The sequence below is a fragment of the Lytechinus variegatus genome, chromosome 13 (genome assembly GCF_018143015.1).
Source record: "Lytechinus variegatus isolate NC3 chromosome 13, Lvar_3.0, whole genome shotgun sequence".
In the NCBI taxonomy this organism is placed as follows: domain Eukaryota; kingdom Metazoa; phylum Echinodermata; class Echinoidea; order Temnopleuroida; family Toxopneustidae; genus Lytechinus; species Lytechinus variegatus.
The window spans coordinates 4,320,318-4,342,497 of record NC_054752.1 but is presented as its reverse complement, the minus strand read 5'-3'; the positions used below and the strand labels follow the sequence as shown (position 1 = coordinate 4,342,497).

The 22,180-nt window shown below is 36.9% G+C and overlaps 1 protein-coding gene across 1 annotated transcript; it reads right to left on the bottom strand.

Moving 5' to 3' along the window:
- Nucleotides 1–1,001: 1,001 nt before the first annotated feature.
- LOC121425894 (4-substituted benzoates-glutamate ligase GH3.12-like) lies at nt 1,002–22,074 on the bottom strand. The gene is made up of 7 exons (XM_041621985.1): nt 21,925–22,074; nt 8,042–9,070; nt 6,947–7,085; nt 6,242–6,406; nt 4,967–5,115; nt 2,558–2,676; nt 1,002–1,949 (listed from the first exon to the last, which is right to left on the bottom strand). The coding sequence occupies exons 1-7, from the start codon at nt 22,037–22,039 to the stop codon at nt 1,731–1,733; spliced, it is 1,935 nt and encodes a 644-aa protein (XP_041477919.1). The 5' UTR covers nt 22,040–22,074; the 3' UTR covers nt 1,002–1,730.
- Nucleotides 22,075–22,180: the final 106 nt, after the last annotated feature.

Below are 22,180 nucleotides of genomic sequence, written 5' to 3'. Positions count from 1 at the left end.
TACAAAAGAAGTCTGTTTAATAAAACTTGGTGGGTATTGCCCCAAACAAGAATGCCGTAGTTCAAATACGGTAAGATTAAAGAAGAATAAAGCATTAATAAGGTTTGTGGAGGAAAATGAAATTTCAGTTTATTTATTATGCCGATGTTGCGTGAAATCGCTTTGCAAATATTTTCAATGTGATATTTCCACGAAAGTTTATTATCGACAGTTATGCCTAAGAACTTTATGAACGAAACAACTTCTAAAGGGGTATCATCAAACATAATGTTTGCCGGCAGTGTGTCTATAGTATTACTAAATAACATGTAATTGGTTTTTTTTAGATTAAGGGATAGTTTGTTAGCTCTTATCCACTGAGTAACCTTTTCTAGCTCAGAATTTACTATATCTAGTAGTGTTTTTGGATTTTTATGAGAATAAAAAAGATTTGAATCGTCGGCAAAAAATATGAACGAAAGAATATCGGATGAATTACAAAAATCATTAATATAAATGATAAATAATAAAGGACCTAACAGACTGCCCTGTGGGACTCCGCAATTTATATTTTGCATATTGGATGTATAGCCATTTAATGTTACGTACTGACGTCTATTGGATAAGTAACTCCTGAACCACTCCAAGGCCTTCCCACGCACCCCATGGTGAGCGAGATAAGTGAATGTGTTAGAGTGAAAGAGGGAGAGTACTGGAATCTATGAGTGTGACTAGATTTTGAAAGTGTTCTGTATTTCTTTTTCTTTGTCTTGTAGACCGGTCTGGATTTTGGACTTCTGTTTTATTCATTTCTTATTTTAATACAATCTCGGTATTGGCTCTGCTCTTGAGGTGCACATATTTATTGCTTGTTCGTTACTCTGCCTCTTATTTTTGTTGTTTTTTATTTTGTAATTTTATTCTAATCTTGTTAATCATATGTAAATATTGTGATTTGTGTTGAATTTCAATAAAAACTATAAATAAAAAAAAAACATAGAGGGCACATGACTCCCAATCTCTAATCAGCGCCAATCCACTCATCTTCCCTCCCCAACAAAGATGAGTGGATTGTCGCTGATTCGAGACTGGGAGTCATGTGCTGTCTATGTAAGCTTTGGGAAAGGGCACTTCCAAACAACAAGGTCCAATCTGGACTATATTGGACTGTGTTCACCTTTGGATGTGGTTTGAGTGCGCTTTCTCGCCGGCTTCAGTCCTGAGATTGGTATGTGTATCACCTTCAAGTGGACTTGCATAATGGCCATGGGCCAAGAAAAAAAAAAGGAGAAAGGGAACGAAAAGAAAAGGGATAAGGGTGAAAACGATAGATTCGGAAAACATTTTCCGAATATTATATCAAAATCAATCACAAGCTCGGCTTTTTTTTGTAATGAAAATGTCGAAATTTTTGCTCGCTTTGCTCGCAAGTTCTAATTTTTTATTAATTCTAAGCGATAAACCCCTCACGATTTTTGGCTCATTACGCCACTGACAATGGTTATAGCTAACGAACAATAAATTCATAGTCAGGTGACCTGTGTCACGTGAATAGGCGACATGAGGCCGGCTTTGAGGAGATAAATATCTCGCGGCGGCGTCAGCTCCTCAACGTTCGGCATAAGTGTATCAGTACTAACATTGCAGGCGTGAAGGCGGTTGCAAAGTCGGAGGCTGCTTGAATAAAACCCGACGCATGTGTATCCGGGGCTCAAAGATGCAGGTGCAGCACCTACTTGCACAGGAATGATTTACATTGCATGGCCATACATGAAGCTTAGGGTGTCGACAGTGCGAATTCTCCGTGGCACTTTGTACTGGTTAGCTGATGTGTTGGTAGTTTTCACAACGTATTGTTTCAAATCGTCAAATGTTCCCGCTTTCACGATTAAAACACGGGGATGAGATATGGAGCCTCCTCTCCGTAGTTCTTGGTAATCACTGTTACGTGCACGCAGCTCTTCGTCCACCTAAAGAGGGTAAAATGGGGAAAAACATCAAAATTGAGGATTAGAATAATTTTGTTTTATAATTTAAATATTTGACAAGTTTAGGCATTCATGCCAAATCTGTCGTCCTAGTCTAAGACTTATCTTTGAGTACCTGGATATTATGAGTCATTTTAATTTCCAAGGTCACCCAAAATGCAATACTATAGCAGCATTGTTGAGATAAAGTAGAGGACTGCACAATTTCTCGTTTCATTTTGGACCCTAACAAGGATGTGCAAATATTTTACATTTATTCGCATCTGCAACTTAAGCAAATTGTCTCCCTCTAAAGAGCATAATACAACGATCTGCACCATAAAAGGTGCATAAATGTTTCGGGGGGAGGGGGCAGTCAAATGCATTGCTGTATTCATACTTGACCAAATTATTTCCAAAACAACCCCTACACGAGTTTTTCTCTATATGCAAAATAACCCCCTAAATAATTTTTTCGCGGGCTTCATTTAAACATTTTGTCCCCTTAAAGATTGTAGCCAGAATATGACCCCTTACCCTGACTTTCCAAAAATTGATACATAAAGATTCTGATTAAATATTTCATGAAAGGCATATAAGCCAGCGCTTACCAAAGCTCTGATCTCATCAACACTCGTAAATTCGGTCTCGACGTTTTCACTTGTGTTTCCTCTCTTGCTTAGTTCTAAGAAAATTACATAATACGGCAAGTCCTCACTCTCTTCGAATGCTAAACAAAGAAAATATGATAGAAAACGTATCTGCTGTTACGAGAGTCTGAAAATAATTTATATTCAGGAAACTAAAATAAGTTCAAAGGGTGCACCGTTAGAGGCCACCACCAATGATTTATCAATTAGCGAACACAGTAGGAATGTGTTTATGTAGGGAGGTGTAAAATTAGTAAAAATATATTTTTTTTGGAGATAACATGGGACGTTTAACCCTGTAATATCCCTTTAACTCAATTGAGAAAACGATGAAATCACCTTTAAATAGGAAGTTCACCCTGAAAAAAAAGTTTATTGTAAAAACAGCAAAAAAGAATAGCCTACCATTTTTCTCTTCATCCATTTCTTTCACAAAATATTTATATAAAAGAGTTGCCAAGGCTGTTGTACATGTATAATTTCACACATTTATGTATATATATATATATACAGTTCGTATCAAAAAAAAGTTTGAAAAAGCCCTGGGAATTAAAAAATATACAACATGTGGGTAATTTTTTCACATATAATCTTGGGTTTGGGTCTCATCTATCCAATGAACGTAAATTTTTTTTGACAGAATGTTACACTTGAGTGAGCACTGTCCATTTTTGTAAAGCTCGCAGAAATCTGTTTGCGCAGAAATGCTTGTTTTCACGCTGTGTCAAGGGGAAAGGGCGAAATCAAACTTACCCTACGAAGCATTTCTCATAAATTTCCCTTGCACTTTTAGCCAAATGAAATAAAACGGATACATTCAAGCATTTTGTGACAATTTTGCCGCCCTGCTTACTAAATTTCAAGATTTAGTAAGCACAACCTTTACCCTTTTTGTGCCAGCTGGATCTGAGGACATAACTGAATCTGAACAAAAGTTTATATCAGACATATCCAGCATTTTTCACTAAGTTTTAATCATTTAAAATGCGTTTACATTTTATTTTTCATTTAATAATTGTTTCTCCACACTTTTCCCAAGCTTGACAATGATTAAAAGAATGGAAATCAAGCCTAAGCCATTTCATGTAAGTCACAGCTTAGTGTAAAGCAAATATCGTCACAATGGCCTCGGTGTGTGGGGGAATGGGGTGGGGCACAATGCACTCTTCGAAGTGTTTTGGGCAAGGAAACAAGTTTAAAAAGGTAAAAGATATCTTCAAATAAATTTTACGAGCTAAATTCCACGTATTCTTCATGATTAAGGTCTACTTTTATTCGCACAAGTATTTCAAAGTTCTGCGCAAATCATTTTTCACTAACTTTTCAAAAGTAAGTGGTGCTCACTGAAGCGGAAATATTTTTTCAACAGTTATATCGTCATTTGCTTAAATGGATCTGTACCAATGCTAAAACGTGGAAGAATCGTCAGAGTATTACAAATATATAATTTTACAGGATTTTTTCTAAGTGTAAACTTTTTTTTGATACGCACTGTATATAAATATATATATATTCTGTGTTTCTGACGGTCAGTCGGATCTCGGTCGGCCTAGCCACTAGCCCGTCTCTGTGGTCTAGTGGTTAAGGCACCGGCGTTCAAAGCTGGGGGCCCGGGTTCGATTCCCGGCAGAGACATTTTTTCGGCATAACCAATTTTTCCAAAGGGTAGATAGCTCTGGGGAACCTTGATTTAAGCTACGTCTACCATTGTTCTCTTCATCCATTTCTTTACAATATTTAAATAAAAGAGTTGCCAAAGGTGTTGTACATGTATAGCTTCACAAATTTATATATATATATATATATATATATATATATATATATATAAAACTAAAGAGCAATCCATCAACGAATTAAAAAAAGTTATCAGAACTTTTTCTTTATTTGTGACGTCATATGCGAGCCGCTTTCCTACAAATCGAATGCAAAAAAATAATAATGAAAAGTCATTTTCTCGGAAAATTGAAAATGGTTTTAACTGTGCATTCAATAACAATTGATGAATTATTTCACACCCATTCCTAAAACGAAAACAAAAATAAGTCATTACGAATCATTCAAAAATTGAAATTTATGCATTCATATTACATAACAAAATAATTATGGGCACTGCTCGTTAATGACGACACAAATCCAAATCTTCAAATTCTAAAAACGTTCTTAAAATATAATGAATTTTCCTCAAAACTTACCAATATTTTTTACAGCTTTTTCTACTATTTTTTACGACAAACTTTCTTCCGGGTGATTTCAACTTTAAGAGAACAACTTACACCTTCCCACACAATTAACATGATAAGGGAATAAACACACTTCGTAAGATTTGAAACAAAGTAAAAAAAAAATTGCATCATCTGAAATATAATATACCTGGTGAGGACTTCGGAATAAGGGTGCTCTCGGCCACTGCATAGTCGATTAGAATTACATCATTCAGCTGACCCACGGCCGACTGGAGCCCTTCTTTCAAGACAACCTGATTCATCTTCTCATAACGTAAATTCAGGATCAAACCCATCCTATCGAAACGAATATATATATATATAAACCCCTCAAAAAAGAGTTTGGAAATCTGAATCTCTCCTTGGTTTTAGTGAAAATTAATGCGTGATTGATACCCACGAATAGACCATTTAATTTTCTTGAAACCCTATATGATATGACTAAGGTTCACATAGAGGTGCAGTAACTTGAAATGTTGGGCAAGGTCAAAATTAAAAAGTTGCAAAATGACAAAATATTGAAAGTCACTGTTCTTTCCGTGATAATGAGTGTGTTTCTTAGCTGTTCCTTTTGTTTTCATGCACATTAACATCAATATTAATATGGAGATAACATGGTTTGAGTCGTGGTTTGAAATATATACCCATGCATGTTTGTTTGTTTGTTTGTTTGTTATGCGTTTTGTGCAGAGGTGTGTTTGATTGCATGTTAATGTTGATATTAAGGTGCATGAAAACGAAAGAAACCGCTAAGAAACTCACTTATCACTATAAGGAAAAAAGAACAGTGGCTTTCAATATTGTGTCATTTTGCAACTTTTGAATTTTGACATTGCCCCACGTTTCAAGGCACTGCTTCTCCATGTGAACCATAATCATATCATATAGGGTATCATTTTAAAGAAAATTAAATGATCTTCTGAATGATATCAAATATGCATTGTCAAAAATTTGGAGTTAGGACAAAATAATTCTGGCGGAATATATACCACTACCTTGGATACATATTCTAATTCATCAACTGACGGAGTTTCTACCCTAGAAAATGTAATAATGCAAGATACCCGTTCAAGGTAGAGGTTGAGGTAATTTGTTGGAAATGCATCAAGTAATACGTGATTTAACGTCATTTTACAAACACGGTATCATGACAAACTCATAAATATTATTGTAACAGCAGCTAGACCAATGACAGATACTTTAAAATTAAAACAACCAACACTTACATCGATTTCTTAATAGATGATTTAAACATTAAATATAATCTAATCTCATTGAATAGAGTGGCATACTCCCATGCACTGATTAATGATATGTGATAGTATGTGCTTCAAAAATCCTCCTTTGCCACAAGGGGAGAAGGAAGACGAAAGAAACAACAAATAACGACGATGATAATTATAATGGTACACGGTTTACTTACCGGTATATGAATTCGAATGTAGGACAGTTGTAGTGATATCCGGTTATCCGTATGACATCTCCAATCCGGTATCTATAGAGTCCGCTATCTTGGGTGAGGACGATCTCATACTCCTGCCCGACCTCCAATTCATCTATGAGAAGAGTTTCAGGCTGACTTTTTTCCCTTTGGTGAATATGAAATAGAAATGTATAATGTAGGAATGGAATGTCAGAAAAGCCCAAGTACTTGGACTTCTTTTTCATTCATGCCAACTTTTTTCCTTTATTTAAGGCATTTTTTAGATGATTTCAGATTTATCATTTATACAAAAGATGAGTCATTGTATAAGGAACAATATCCCATATCTAACTCAATTCGCAAAAAAAATTGGTCTTGAGCCGTTTTTATATTCAGATATTCATATTATGTTTTATCGTATATTGAGTGTACAGGTATTTGTGTGAGTGACGCGCATCTTGGATATTTTATATAAGCTACATATTTACGAGTGTGAATATGTTTGGTTTCAATGAAGATCTTTTGCAACGAGAGCCCCCCCCCCCCGCTCTTTCTTTCTTTCATAAGTCACCTGGCATCTTGTCATATAAACACTGTGTACATATGAATGTGAATAAGCAATTCTGTCAAACCATTTCCGTTGAGCCTAATTGGTTAAGAAAACTTGTAATTTGTAGTGACGTGTATAAAAAGGAGGTCACTTACGAATCTTCCAGTCTGATAAACTCGTAGAAGGCGAAGTTGGGGAAGAAAACCATGCTTCTGTTGTCCTCATAATACCACGGGGAAAATGCGAGATGCATCCCCTCTGAATTTCCGTATGAATAGTTCACGAATGTTATACCTATAATAATCACACATAAAATAACATTTCAGTCTAAGAATTGCCTTGTCTAAAAGAATTACCGAACGCCACAACTGATTATATGCCCGGTTTACAGTTGGTCTAAAACCGTTATCTGGATGATCATGAATATGCTGACCGTAGCTAGCTACATGTATATCGTTACAGTGGCGTACGACGATCTTACGATTTGAGTACGGCTTCACAATCATCGTAGAGTCTAAGAATTTTGTTTGCACGAGTTATACATTTTTTTTAGTAGCATCGTAACCCTTAAAATACATCGTTGGACCATATTAATTATTAGAGTACAATCATGGCATCGTCCAATACAAGGGAAGTGGAAGGGTTGGGTCTATTGTACCAACATACCACGATCACTTCGACCAGTTCAGGATTATCAGACGATCAGCACAGGGACCTCGTATATAATCTCTGGCGTGTCGCTGTAAGACTGTCTTTGACCTTCTACGATGCTTAACGTATGATGGCAAAAATGTAAACGCAAAGATCGTAGCACGTAGGTACCTACGAGGGCACCCCCACCCCCCCCCCAAAAAAGCAAACTAATCCATCACACGATGATCATAGCAAATATACCCAAGGAATTGGAACAACAATAGCCCAGCACAATGGATGCAATATCATTATTTCGGTAAAAAAAAGTCTTGTGAAATATGCCTACTATAAAATGATATACAACTTTGTATTCTCGAATTTCCAGCCAGGCACACGGAATCATGGCGGCACTATTTACTATTATTGTTATTATTTTTTGTGGAACAGGGTGATTGCCACATGTGGTATTCTGAATATAAAACTTTTTTTCTGCCAAACTCACATTTACAGGGTATAGAAGGCATCTAAAGGGCGTAATAATTAAGTCAGAATCATATTAGCCAAATTATATCAAGACCAATACGGATTTATGATGTTGTTTAATTTCATTAACGAACCTTCAGCATATTTTGCTTTGAAAAGCGGCCAAATTCCAGTGTTATCTATGGCAAATAACGTCTCTAGGTTCGGCCATACCCTCTTCATGATACCATCAAATCCTTTCATGAACTGATGTCGAAGCTCGCCCGCCCTCTCCGGCTGACCTTTGCCAAGAGCCTTTTCCAATGCTGACCTGATGCGAACATCGTTGAACCTCATTTTCTCATTGATTGTTCCATGCTCTATATCATAGATGATGTCTTTCCAGCAATTCTCCAGCTGCTTCATCATTGCGTCGATTGAACCTAAAAACACGCTACCGATCACACCCAGGTTTGGGTCCATGAGAGCAAAAAGAACATGAACATAATTTGCCTCTTTCATGGATTGGATGCAAAAACCCTCTGGCGGTGTAGTATGGCAGGTTTCTATCAGACCATCTTCCTCGTAAACTGACACAGCGATCCTGATGCTTCCTCCACCTTCAGTTACTGACATTTCTGGCTGGACGTATAGAAATAACTTCTTTTGAAGTAACCTCAGACGTGGACAGAGATTGTAGAGATTAGTATAGGTGATATCTAACATCCTTGTAATGATATACCTGTGATTTTTCTGTGGGAAATACTTCGAAGGACCTGTCGTACCGGATGTTCTGTTAAATTCGTTTGGAAACACGTTGGTCATAACATCACGCTCTCCGGTCATAACACGCTCGACATAGGGTTTGTAATCTTCGTAGGTCGTCAACGGATGATGCTTGCAGAACTCTTCTACGCTCCGGAATTTCTTGAGCTTGAACTTCCTTCCGTAGTCTGTGTCCCCATTTTCCTGGAGAGTTCTCAACAGAAACTGTTCCTGAGCATAGTGAGGGTTCTCCCAGGCTTCCTTAATTTGCCAGAGGTGATACTTTCCTCTGATGTAAGAAGTACCAGCATAGTACACTTGGCGCAGGACCGACAGAACTCCCTGCTGGGGAGATGGACGAAGGGTCAGTACCCACAAGAACAGGATAGAGATGCAGCATGTAGCAACAGCAAGGAATCCTGGAAAATGAAAACCAATAAGAAATTAAATTTTAGAATAGTTAAGAATAGACTGAATCAGTTGTCAAAGATTCATTGTTTTTAATATAAAAAATTGATTTAATCGCAGTTGCTTTTTTTTCTTTGATAGGCATTCCATGTCAAGGTTGAGGTACTGCTTAATGACATTAATTTTTTTTCTAGTAATATGAATTGCCTGTAGAAATCAACAATTTACAGTTTACAATTTTGCCATTTATGTTTTTTACCATTTATGTTTTAGAAGGCAACAATATTCATTTCTCCCAACCCATTTGCATGATTTGCCATTTGACTGACAAAATCCCCCCAAAATATGCATTCGATGAGCAGCCTAACACTAATTCTAAGTGAGGTAAGCGAACAACCTTTGGTCAAATGGGAATGATGATTTTTTTCTTCACGTTTTAAATTTACTGGCGAAAGAGTTTGATTTGTTTTACTCATTCTCGTGATGAAATAAATCTCGCCAATTGAAGTTTCAAGTTTCCTTTAAATGTCATTGCGACTCAACATATTACACAAATATTATATATATGTAATAACTCTACAAATCAATACGAAGGTATATACCATGTACGCAATAAGAGTATACACATGAAATATATGTTTTTCGGTAAGCAATAAACAATAATGATAATCATATAATTATGATAAATAAAGGGGAGACCGGGGTTATAGTTGGAACATGGGGTAAGTTGAAACATTGTAATTTTCTTTAATGCCTGTAAAGTAAATGTATGCAATACTGCCCTCAATTTATTTTTATTGATACTACAACTGTTGTATTATTAACAGCAATAAATTGAGGGCAGTATTGCATAAATTTCCTTTAAAGAGGTTAAAGAAAATTACAAAGTTTCAACTTACCCCATGTTCCAACTAACCCCGGTCTCCCCTACAATGAGGGTAAAACTAAATTTAGAACAATATCGATTTAACATCTGAAAGGCTATTATTATTTATCGTTTAAAATTAAAGTTGAGCAAATGGAGGTCTTGTTAAATGTGGATCCTCAACGAACTTAATTAAGATAGATTAGTAGGTATAAGTAAAGCATTCGAGGAGTGGTGGGGAAATAGATAATGTTTCCATATTAGGTTGATTATTTTCTAAACGAAGCTGTCTACATACCCATTGATGGCTGCCTTTGATCGGATATGAAATCTCTGATATTTCTTTTTACTGGAAGTAAAATTAGTCCCCCTAATCTAATCCTTACTATGTATGGATTGTTGCAGAGCCCTGGGAACGTTTTTTTTTGGCAAGAAAAATAGTGGAAAAATTGGTAAAGGTTTCAGGAAAATCTATGAAAGATTCAAGAAAACATTACATTTTGATGTTATGCTAGCATCTTCTCCATATATGTATATCGAGTAAAAAAAAATAATTTATCCTTGCCAAAAACACTTCGAAGAGTGCATTGTCAACCTTTTGTTTTTCTTTGTTTTTTCACCAGATTTATTGCACAACCTTTTCTAAGCATAATTGTGCTAACATCAATTGATTTCAGCAGTTTAAAATAAAAATAATCATATCTTTATGAATAAGATGAGAAATTTCAATTTGCATTGACACAAAATCACGTTTTGGAACAATTTTTGGTCTGAAATGCAGTTACGAAATGTTGCGTAATTTCGGATCCGCGTACCCGGGCGTCGTAAATTTGGTCTCAAAAGATGCGCGACTCTGCGAGTGCATGGCGCGGTCAAACAATTTCGCGCGGCGGAATGATCGCAGAAAATGTTAAGGGGAGGGGGATGGTTGATTCACCCCCCGGCTTGTTTAGGGTTAATTGACTAAAAGTGCAAGGGAAATGTATTAGAGATGTTTGGCAGGGTAAATTTGATTTCGCCCTTTCCCCTTGACATAGCGTAAAAACGAGCATTTCTGCGCAAACAGATTTCTGCGAGCTTTAAAAAAAATGGACAGTGCTCACTCAAGTGTAACATTCCTTCAAAATTTTTACTTTCATTGGATAGATGAGACCCAAACCCAAGATTATATGTGAAAAAAATTACCCACATGCTGTATATTTTTTTGATTCCCAGGGCTTTTTCAAAGTGTATTTTTTTTGGATACGCACTGTAACCTAAAATGTCCACCGAATTTATACGTTTTCACTGCAGATAAACATTCAATATTTGCAATTATGCCGGCCATCTTTGAATTTTTATGAAAAATTACTTTTTAACAAAATACAACATTACTCGATATTGGGCGATAATGTGCCTGTGACCAAAAGATTACTCTTGTCACAGGCGCACTTCCGGATTGATTATTGGACTTAACTTGTTGGAATATGCAATTCTCAATCTATGGAAAAGTGATCAATTACGTGACTCATTGCTCTGATTGTAAGCTCAGACACCCAGTGATATAATATTTTGCTATGACTTTTGGATTTTGGGTGCGTTGTACCATGGTTGTACTGTTAATATTCATAAAACGTGTATTTAACTGAATTGGCTTTCACAATGATCTATGACTTTGTTTAAAACCACTTTGTCAGCCACAAGCGCCGTGAGCATACCATGCATACGACAACAACAATAATTATTTGTTTGTGTGTTGTTTTATTAGAACTACACCGGCGCGCCGGTGTTTAAAAAGGGTGATCATAGCAAGCATTGTACACTATACAGCGCGTGCCACAAAAAAATTAATGACACTTTAATTTATAACACCTATACTCGAATCCCAGGGGTGCTGCCAATGGAGAATAATGCACGCAACACCCCCAGACCCCGCGATCCGAATAAAGAAATATATATTTAGTCACTGGCTCTTGAGCTAAGAATTTATAACGACATGAGCTGATTGTGCCATCAGAGTTCCTTTATAGAATTAGAGATCAAGAGAAAAAAAATACACGGGCGTTGGGCAGGGCTCTTAGAACGATATACTAACTTGGGGTGATGTTGTAAATTTGACAAGCAAAAAAAAAAAAAAATCCGGAGAAAGGGGGCACTTTTGTATGACATTTATCAATTTATCACACCTATACTAGAGTCCCAGGGGTGCTGTCAATGGAGAATAATGCACGCAACACCCCAGCCCCCCCCCCCCCCCCGCTTCCCAGGGCCATGGGGAGTCTTGTTGCTGATATATAAACGCGTTTTTCTATTGGGGAAAGACGTGATGCGTTGCACCATCATGAATAGATCCATACGCAGTATCATTATGTTGTGTATGGCAATTATTACCCACTATGATAGTCCGGCAGCCCAGGAGGTTTATTCAACCGAAAGCCGGACAAGCAAATGACCCCATAGCTGGATGGCATGGACCTTGAAGTTTACAAAAATGCATTGCTGCCGGGTTTAATGCGTGGTCTTCCCTCTGAAATGACGTAATATATGACGTCACTACAAAATGGCCCTATTTTACCATTTTGCAGACATTCTACACATAGCATGAAGTCAAGGGAGAATATCTCAGCCAAATCATGCTTGTTTTGTATGAAACTTTCCCAATATATTGTTCAAGTAGTGCACAAGAGATATGCAAAATTTCACGAACAGAAATTATTGTTTACATATGCAAATTACGTAATGAAATTTGCATATCATTAGTTTTGGAGATTTCTCGCATAAAAAATTGTCAAAAATCGATTCAGAAATTTATTTTCTTTTTTAGTGTACTTTATTTGATATTTTTCCTCTCAAACATAATATCATTGTCTTTATCTATATCTGTACTTTAAGAAAATATATAACAGTAATTGAAAAAGACATTATAGACTGTGATTTCAGTCCCCTTTCCCATATGGTGCGCACGTAGAAATCGTGCGTTTTTGGCCTATTTTCACCATATGGCTGAGGTGTGCGAACGGTATGCCTACTTTATTGATGTTTCCTGCATTTTGCATGATGTTAAATCTTCCAAACAACATATTTTCCTCTTCATTATGTCTCTGGTGATCAATCAATGATTTCAGCAAAAATTGATTGCCCACTGGGCAGTCTATAGGCTACGTTTTCAGCCTAGTTTTCAACAACGAACCTATACCATGTATGACTGCATCGTTGTAGTCGAGTCGGATAAGGGGGTTTCTATGTACCATCAAAATATTTTTCACTCAATGTTTTGGTATTTGCCTAAAGTGTCTAGTTGCATTGACGCCCAATGGCGACAATGCATTGTTCTTGTTCCATATTCCTATTCCGTAATCTTCTTCTTCTTCTTCTTCTTCTTCTTCTTCCACCAAAATCCCATTTGTTTAACACATGGTTTTGTTAGCTCTACCCTGACTCCGTCCCTGATCCAAATTCATCCAAATTTGGTAGACATGTTGTCCAGCATCCCTAGTTGTGCCTCTCGTCTTCCACTTTCCAAAATCACTCATGCATGACCATCCAGGCGCCATTTTGTCAATTTCAAGTCCATTTGCATACCATTCTTCATTCTTTCATATCTCAGTTATCCTGCATGCTACAGACTTCTAACAAATTGCTATAGATAGTCCAAGAGTTGCTCCATCATCTGCGACGTATAACTTGACCTTCAAAATGCCATCTTTATGCCTTAAATTCAAATCCGAAATAGCCTTCCTTCAAAAACTTCATATTTATTGAAATGTAATGTCTAAAAATCGTAAAATGGCCGTAACTTTTGTGTTTTTATTCATTTTGCGCTCATTCTTTCAGAAATTGATCACGGTATCATAACATACATGCTACTAAGTTTTCACGCATCATTGATCTTCCGTCATTGAAATAGCGCCCTCTAAAGTTTCAAAAACGCTTACCTTTGAATGCCCCTCATTGCGTCATGCATGGCCAAACCCGTACCCTTTCTTGGATTTAGGGTCTTCAAGATATGCCCTTTCATGCCATTTAAAAAAATATATACCTTACAACTGACGAAATATCTGAAAAATGCTCCCGAAAATCAGCAAAATACCCAAAAATGCACTTTACTGCCAGCACAACTTCAACTTGCTCTTATTTCCTTATTATTGAAGCTTATTCTTTTTAACTTGGCAGATATGAGTATTGATATATACTTAAACAGTTCGTTAATGTTTTGTAACAGAAGCTAACAAATTGCTGACGGTAGCTTAAAATTATTGTGCAAAACCTTCATTTTTAATGTCTTTCTTTATATGGCATTTACTTCCGGTCTATTGCCTCCACACAAATAAAAGTGGTATCAATGTCACCGCATTGGAATACTCTTTCCAGTGATACCAAATACGACATAGGTTACAACAGAAAATTTCAAGATAAGTCAATCTGAACACATGGTATACTGCTCACAATGCACACATTTTCAACAACCACGTATGGGCCGCCAATATGGTCTAAAAAATTTTACTCGAGAATGTAACTTCCTATGGACAGCAAAAAGTGCTAATATCCAATTTGATTAACATGTAATATTTGTTAGTCCTCCCCTGCCACCGTTCCTCATCAAAATTCATTCTAATTTGGTAGACATGTTATCCATAATTAGTGACCATAACTTTAGAAATAGCGCCCTCTATTGCAAAGTCTTAAAATTGTTGAATTGCCATAACTTCCTTTGAATTTATTTTTGTCTCATATTTTCAGGGTTTGCCAATTGTATCATTTCACATAATCTGTGTTTTACGCATCAGTGACCATTCCTTTAAGAAATAGCGTCCTCTAATATTTTGAGAATGTATATCATCTACAGTTTTCTTTCTATCTCTTTCTGTTTCTTGCCCTCTATTAAATCAGAGGCGTCAATGCATGCACATCGTTCTGAAACGATTGCAGTTCTAGTTAATGAATCTTGATGTTCCCTTCCCAAAATCGTGTCCAACAGAGTTCAAAATTGATATCTTTGGCGGCCCTCTTGGACTTTTTTTAATGAAAATCAATTATTTTCATATTTTATTGCACAAAGTCTGACAATGGGAAATTTTAAATCAATACGCATTTCACTAGGATTTGGATAGTAGAAATCGGTTGAAATTGTTTTCTGAATAGTCCGGTTAATATATTAAAAAAAAGAATTCATCAAAAATTTTGAACCAAAATGTTCATTTGCATTGACATCTATCTGTTTCATCTTGCATCCGATCGCCTTTGTTGATGTGTCTAACATGCAGAAAATAACGTACTTAGCGATTGATAGAAAGGCATGTATTACTTGTATCATGTGTATGAGGGTAAAAGGCATTTTCTACACAAAGCAATTTTTATGATAATTAAATCTCTTGAAAAAGATAGAAGTTCGAGGCAATGCTCTTCATTTTCATGTTGCATGCAATTACTCTCGGGCACCTTAAAGCATAGTCCCACAAGAACCAGTAAAATGTTACGTACAGTATCATACCATTATCCATAGCTTGACTATTATGATATCGTGCATTTCGGAGCCCCCAATGTGGTAAAATTTTGTTTTGAGTATGTAATTTTTTCCTTTAAATCACTTTTCTCTATCAGCTACATATAAAGAAATTGGGGCATAGCAAAGCCTAACCCTCAGGGGGCTGCCAAAGTCACCCAATCTTTTTTTCGTATCTTGCCAGTTTCTCGGAAAATTAGTCATTTTGAGGCAAACAGTGTTTCTGCCTTGCGGTAAAGCCCTTGTTTTTGTTTTGTAACCACATAAAGATGACAAAGTAGGATCTTCTTTATCAGTTACATATGTCTATTTTCATTCTTTATTGTAAAAAATGCAATGTTTGAGCCCCCATTCAGACAAAAGGGCATTTCTGCTATATTGTAAAGCTAGCTTTGATTTGGAAACCACTTGAAAATAAAAGAAGAGGCATTTTTTTCTATCAGCTACATGTAAAAAAAAAGTGCTGGCACATCGACTGCTACCTTCTTCAGAGGCTCCAAGATTGGCAGATTTTCCCCATATTGGAAAAAATATGGAAAAGGGGTGGGTGACTTTCGGAACCCCCGGAGGGGATAGACTTTGCTGTGGCAGCAGATTGAAGAAAGTCTACTCCTTTAATTCCATGTAGTTTCAAAAGAATGAAACTGGCTTCACCATATAGCAGAAACGCTTTTTGCCTGAATGGGGGCTCGAAAATAGCATATTTTCCCCAAAAATAGTTAGATTATGAAATAGGGTAGGTGATTTTGGTGACCCCCTAAGATGGTATGTTCCAATATGCCAACACCTCTTTATATGTAGCAGATAGAGGAAACTCTACTCTTTCGTCTCCATATAGTTTAAAAGCAATAAGAGTAGTTTTACTACGTAGCACAAACACCTTTTGCCTCAATGGGGGCTCGAAAATAGCACATTTTACCATGATTTTGCAAATTACGTAAAAGGGGCGGGTAACTTTGGCAGTTCCCAAAGGGGGTAGGCTTTACTGTACCAGCACTTCTTTATATGTAGCAGATAGAGGAAAGTCTACTCTTTTGTCTCCATATAGTTTAAAAGCAATAAGAGTAGTTTTACCACATAGCAGAAACACCTTTTGCCTCAATGGGGGCTCGAAAATAGAATATTTTCCCATAAATAATTAAAATATGAAATAGGGTAGGTGATTTTGGTGACCCCCTAAGGGGGGTATGTTCCAATATGCCAACACCTCTTTATATGTAGCAGATAGAGGAAACTCTACTCTTTTGTCTCCATATAGTTTAAAAGCAATAAGAGTAGTTTTACCACATAGCAGAAACACCTTTTGCCTCAATGGGGGCTCGAAAATAGAATATTTTCCCATAAATAATTAAAATATGAAATAGGGTAGGTGATTTTGGTGACCCCCTAAGGGGGGTATGTTCCAATATGCCAACACCTCTTTATATGTAGCAGATAGAGGAAACTCTACTCTTTTGTCTCCATATAGTTTAAAAGCAATAAGAGTAGTTTTACTACATAGCAGAAACACCTTTTGCCTCAATGGGGGCTCGAAAATAGCATATTTTCCCATAAATAATTAAAATATGAAATAGGGTAGGTGATTTTGGTGACCCCCTAAGAGGGTATGTTCCAATATGCCAACACCTCTTTATATGTAGCAGATAGAAGAAACTCTACTCTTTCATCTCCATATAGTTTGAAAATAATAAACGTGGTTTTACTAAATAGCAGAATCACTTTTTGCCCCAATGGGGGCTCGAAAATAGCATATTTTCCCATTAATGGGCAAAATACGTATAATTATCCGGTAACTTCAGCAGTCCTCAGAGGGGGTAGGCTTTGCTGTACCAGCACACCTTTTTTGTAGCAGATAGGGGAAACTCTACTCTTGTCTCCACATAGTTTAAAAACAATGAAAGTGGCCGTACTACATAGCAGCAACACTTTTTGCCTCAATGGGGGCTTGAAAAAGCATATTTTCCCACAAATAGGTAAAATATGAAAAAGGATGGGTGATTTCGACGCTCCCTGAAGTGGGTATGCTTCAGTATGCTAGTAGCAGATAGAGGAAACTCTACCCTTCTTATCTCCATGTAGTTTAAAAAGAATGAAAGTGGCTTTATTCCATATCAGAAACGTTTTTTGCCTTAATATGGGCTCCAAAGTGGCATATTTTCCAATAAATGGGTAATAATGGTATTTGCCCTTTAACTAAGCAAATAAAGACATACATACTGTCAGGAAGCGTTACAGTATTATCGGTATATTATATCTCGTGTCGAATGCTGTATTTTGAAATATTTGTTGATGTTAATGATTGAACAGATAGAATCAATGCACATGCAAATTTTTGACCAAAATCATGCCCATTTCGGGATAAATTTTATTTCAAAATATATCATCAGAAAACGAATTAAATCTATTTCTACTATCCCAATCATAGAGAAATGCGTATTGATTAAAAGATTGTCCCATTGTCAGACTCTGTGCAATAAAATATGAAAATAATTGATTTTCATTTTTAAAAAGTCCAAGAGGGCCGCCAAAGATATCAATTTTGAACCCCGTTGGACACGATTTTGGGAAGGGAACATCAAGATTCATTAACGAGACAGTTTAGACAAATACCAAAACGTTGATTGAAAAATTAAGTGAAAAATATTTTGATGGTACACAGGAACCTCTTATCCGACTCGACTACAACGATGCAGTCTTACATGGTATAGGTTCGTTGTTGAAAACTAGGCTGAAAACGTAGCCTATAGACTGCCCAATGGGCAATCAATCTGTGCTGAAATCATTGATGTATCACCAGAGTCAAAATGAAGATGAAAATATGTTGTTTGGAAGATTTAATATCATGCAAAATGCAAGAAGCACTAATAAAGTAGGCATATCGGTCGCCCACCTCAGCTATATGGTGAAAATAGGCCAAAAACGCACGATTTCTATGTGCGCACCATATTGGAAAGGGGGCTGAAATCACAGTCTATAATGTCTTTTTCAATTACTGTTATATATTTTCTTAAAGTAGAGATATAGATAAAGACAATGATATTATGCTTGAGAGGAAAAATATCAAATAAAGTACACTAAAAAAGAAAATAAATTTCTGAATCGATTTTCGACAATTTTTTATGCAAGAAATCTCCAAAACTAATGATATGCAAATTTCATTACGTAATTTGCATATGTAAACAATAATTTCTGTTCGTGAAATTTTGCATATCTCTTGTGCACTACTTGAACAATATATTGTGAAAGTTTCATACGAAACAAGCATGATTTGGCTGAGATATTCTCCCTTGACTTCATGCTATGTGTAGAAAGTCTGAAAATTGGTGAAATAGGGCCATTTTGTAGTGACGTCATATATTACGTCCTTTCGGAGGGAAGACCACGCATAGAACCCGGCAGCAATGCATTTTTGTAAACTTCAAGGTCCATGCCATCCAGCTATGGGGTCATTTGCTTGTCCGGCTTTCGGTTGAATAAACCTCCTGGGCTGCCGGACTATGAATTTAAGATCTTCGGAAACCTGGGGCCCATTGCATAAAAATTTTTACCTGAGAAAACTCTGGTAAAATCTGAAAACTAAGGTTAGTCTGGTTTCTGCCATTGACTTTAACACAGGGCAAAAACTCGGTAAAAAACAACCTGAGTTTTCTCAGGTAAAAAGTTTTATGCAACTGGCCCCAGGTGGGTGTTTCATAAAGGTGTTCTTAAGTTAAGAGCGACTTTAAGAACGACTGATGATTCTTTCTTGTGGTAAATGGTATATTCACTGGTGATGGTTAAGCGCGTAAGAAAGGTTCACCAGTCGTTCTTAAAGTCGCTCTTAACTTACGAACAGCTTTATGAAACGGCCCCCGGGTTGACACCTCGTAAAATCAAGAGCTCATTTGGTGAAAAATCTTTTGCTAATAGTGCTGCAAATTTGTGGAATGCACTCTCTTCAACAATACACATTGCCGAGTCTTTTAAGTCGTTCAAAGCCAACTTTAAGACATTGGCCCGTATTCTAAAGTCAGGTTTAATTTAGACTTTGGTTTAAAGTTGTAGAGGTTGATTAATACCCGGGCATGGTGGCTCAGTGGTAGAGCGTCCGCCTCATGAAGGGGAGGTCGTGGGTTCGATCCCTGGCAGAGTCTTACCAAATACTTATAAAAATGTGACCTTCTGCCTTCTTGCTTGGCGCTCAGCAGTTAGACTTGAGAAGGGTAACAATAACATATTATGTTATGCAGTGCCCGCCGAAAGAGCAGTCTTATGATTGAAGTGGCTACCCTGGGTAAATTAAACGTTATTATCATATTTATTAGCTCATTTCAGTCTCGAATAACTCCTAATTTTCTGGGGAAGATGAATAAGATAGTTGTCTTCACCATAAAGAATTGGAAAAAAGCACTGTAAATATGAGCGGCATACGATGTATACATATTTGACTTCCCATAATTTTAGCAAAGAGTTAGTCCATGGTCTAACTTAAACCTGACTTTAGAATACGGGCAATAGGCCCCTTTTTTCATCACATTCGAAATAAGCCCCCCCCCCCTTCTCTATGATTATTTTCTATGCCCCTCTGAAGAGGAAATTGGATATGGTGCACTCTAAATGCTATATTATAATTTTGATTATTTGGCCCATGCACTTCTGCTCTACAACCGTTGCGAAGAAACAGACTCTTCCCTATAGCATTCATTTCATTATTTCACATCTATTGATTTTGATTCTTTTGGGGGGTTCCATGACGTTCGCGTTTGCTTCGGCCAAAATGGCAAATTCCACACATTAACCATGAAATGGTCAAATTCAACCCTGGATTTAAAGGGGAAGTTCACCCTGACAAAACTTTTATTGTAAAAATAACAAAAAATGAATATTTAAAAAATATTGTCGAATGTTTGAGAAAAATCCGTAAAAAAAAGTTATTAGAATTTTAATTATTTTGTTACGTCCTATTGGCGCAGCATTCCTTCATAGCAAATGGTAATTTAAACATCAATGAAATGTCAATTTCTAAGAAAATTAAAAGTGGTTTTTACTATATCTTTTGAATAACAATAGAAAAATAATTTCACACTCTTATCATGAATAGAAAACAAAAATATGTTATCAGGAGCCATAATAAAAAAGAAATTAATACAATATATGTATTTTGGGGAGAGCTGCTCGTTTATGACGTCAAAAATCAAAAGCTTAGATTTTTTTCAACTTTCATAATCCTTAACGGATTTTTCTCAGACCTTCACCAATATTTGTTTTTACTATTATTTCTACAACAAACTTATCTTCAGGATGACCTTCCCCTTTAAAACTATACCCTAACCTAAACCGAACATAAAACCCCATTTCAACCTGAACCCTATATCTTAGACAAATGAAGCCCGGAGCAGATGTCGCCCCAGCAAATGTCGTATCCCCTGTGTTTCAATGGTGTTAATGCGGTATATTCACAACCAATACCTGACTATTTTTATTTTCCACAGCCAGGAATATTTTCGCAAATATGTTGACCTTTTCAGTGACTTTGAAGAAGTAAACAATTTTGCGCAGCAATAATCATAGCTTGTACAACACAAAAGAAGGCGAATTAGCATATCGGGGTCAAATCCCTGGGAAATCTATTGTGAATGCCATTGTTCAGATTAACCAACAATAACTCATCCGCTTCTAAAGAGTCATACAGAATTCACGCTTTCGGATCTTTCACAAAGTTGTCCACAAACTAAAGGCATGGTCACACCGCCCGAGCGTTGTTGGAGCGGTCGTGGAGCGGTAGGGAGAAAGGGTCGAATTTCGCTCACAAAATTGGGGGGAAAATCGAAAACAAAATAAAAACAATCGAAAATGGTGAACGGTAGAGATCGGCGATTTTTTTCTCTCCGCTCCACGACCGCTCCAACAACGTTACGCTCGGGTGGTGTGACCAGGCCTTTACGAAGGACTTGATGCAAGACTGGGGCATGTTTTTACTAGGTGCCATAAGTCCGCCACTTACAGACATATGGTATATTCTTCAACAAAATACAGCACACCCTTTTGAAAATATCGTTCCCAGCGCCAGCTCACCGGTTGCCCCATCGCCACTTTATTTCTAGATTAGCATTCATTCTACCCATTGGCGGCGGAAGCCAAAATATTTAGGGGGTGTCCACCTGAAATTTTGGGATGGACACAGGTAAAAAATTGGACAAGGGCCCCAAAAAAAGGTTATCAGTCTAGGAGTTGGGGGGGGGGGACCGCCTAAAATTTAGAGGGGTCCCCCCCCGCTTCCGCCGCCTATGATTCTACCTGGCAAGAGTGTTGTGCTTATGTTTTATTGGAATAGAACGGTAATCTCTAACTTCATGAACTTATCATGATATCACCTGTACATAATATGGAGACATGCATAAGGGTAATGATAATCACATTGTACCTCGACTTCACGCACCAACGGCGGCTATTGTATCGAGGTCCTTTTATACCAATCTTGACTTAGACGGGTGTGTTTGACAGTAAAATGAGGAGTGATTACAATTCATGTCACTTACCAAACCATAATGATTCCCATCCCCTCTCATGTGAAAGAGCTGCTGCTCGATAACTGGACCAGGCTGCAATCGCACCCCAAATCGCAGAAATGATGAGTAACTTGAAAGCAACCATTGTGTTGCTCACTTCTAAATCTGAAGCGATAATGGTTCAATTCTATCTTCTATTCACAGTGTTACCGCAGATTTATATTACATTGAAGGAATAAGCACGTAAATATGCACCTCTTGCCAAGATTTACTTGAACTATATCGA

Excerpts from the sequence above, each read along its gene's own strand:
- LOC121425894 (XM_041621985.1), bottom strand. The coding sequence starts at position 22,039 with ATGGTTGCTTTCAAGTTACTCATCATTTCTGCGATTTGGGGTGCGATT. Across the intron at positions 7,086-8,041 it reads CAAAGCAAAATATGCTGAAG|GTATAACATTCGTGAACTAT; the intron begins GTTCGTTAATGA and ends TGATTATTATAG. Across the intron at positions 2,677-4,966 it reads TATTCCGAAGTCCTCACCAG|CATTCGAAGAGAGTGAGGAC; the intron begins GTATATTATATT and ends TTCTTTGTTTAG.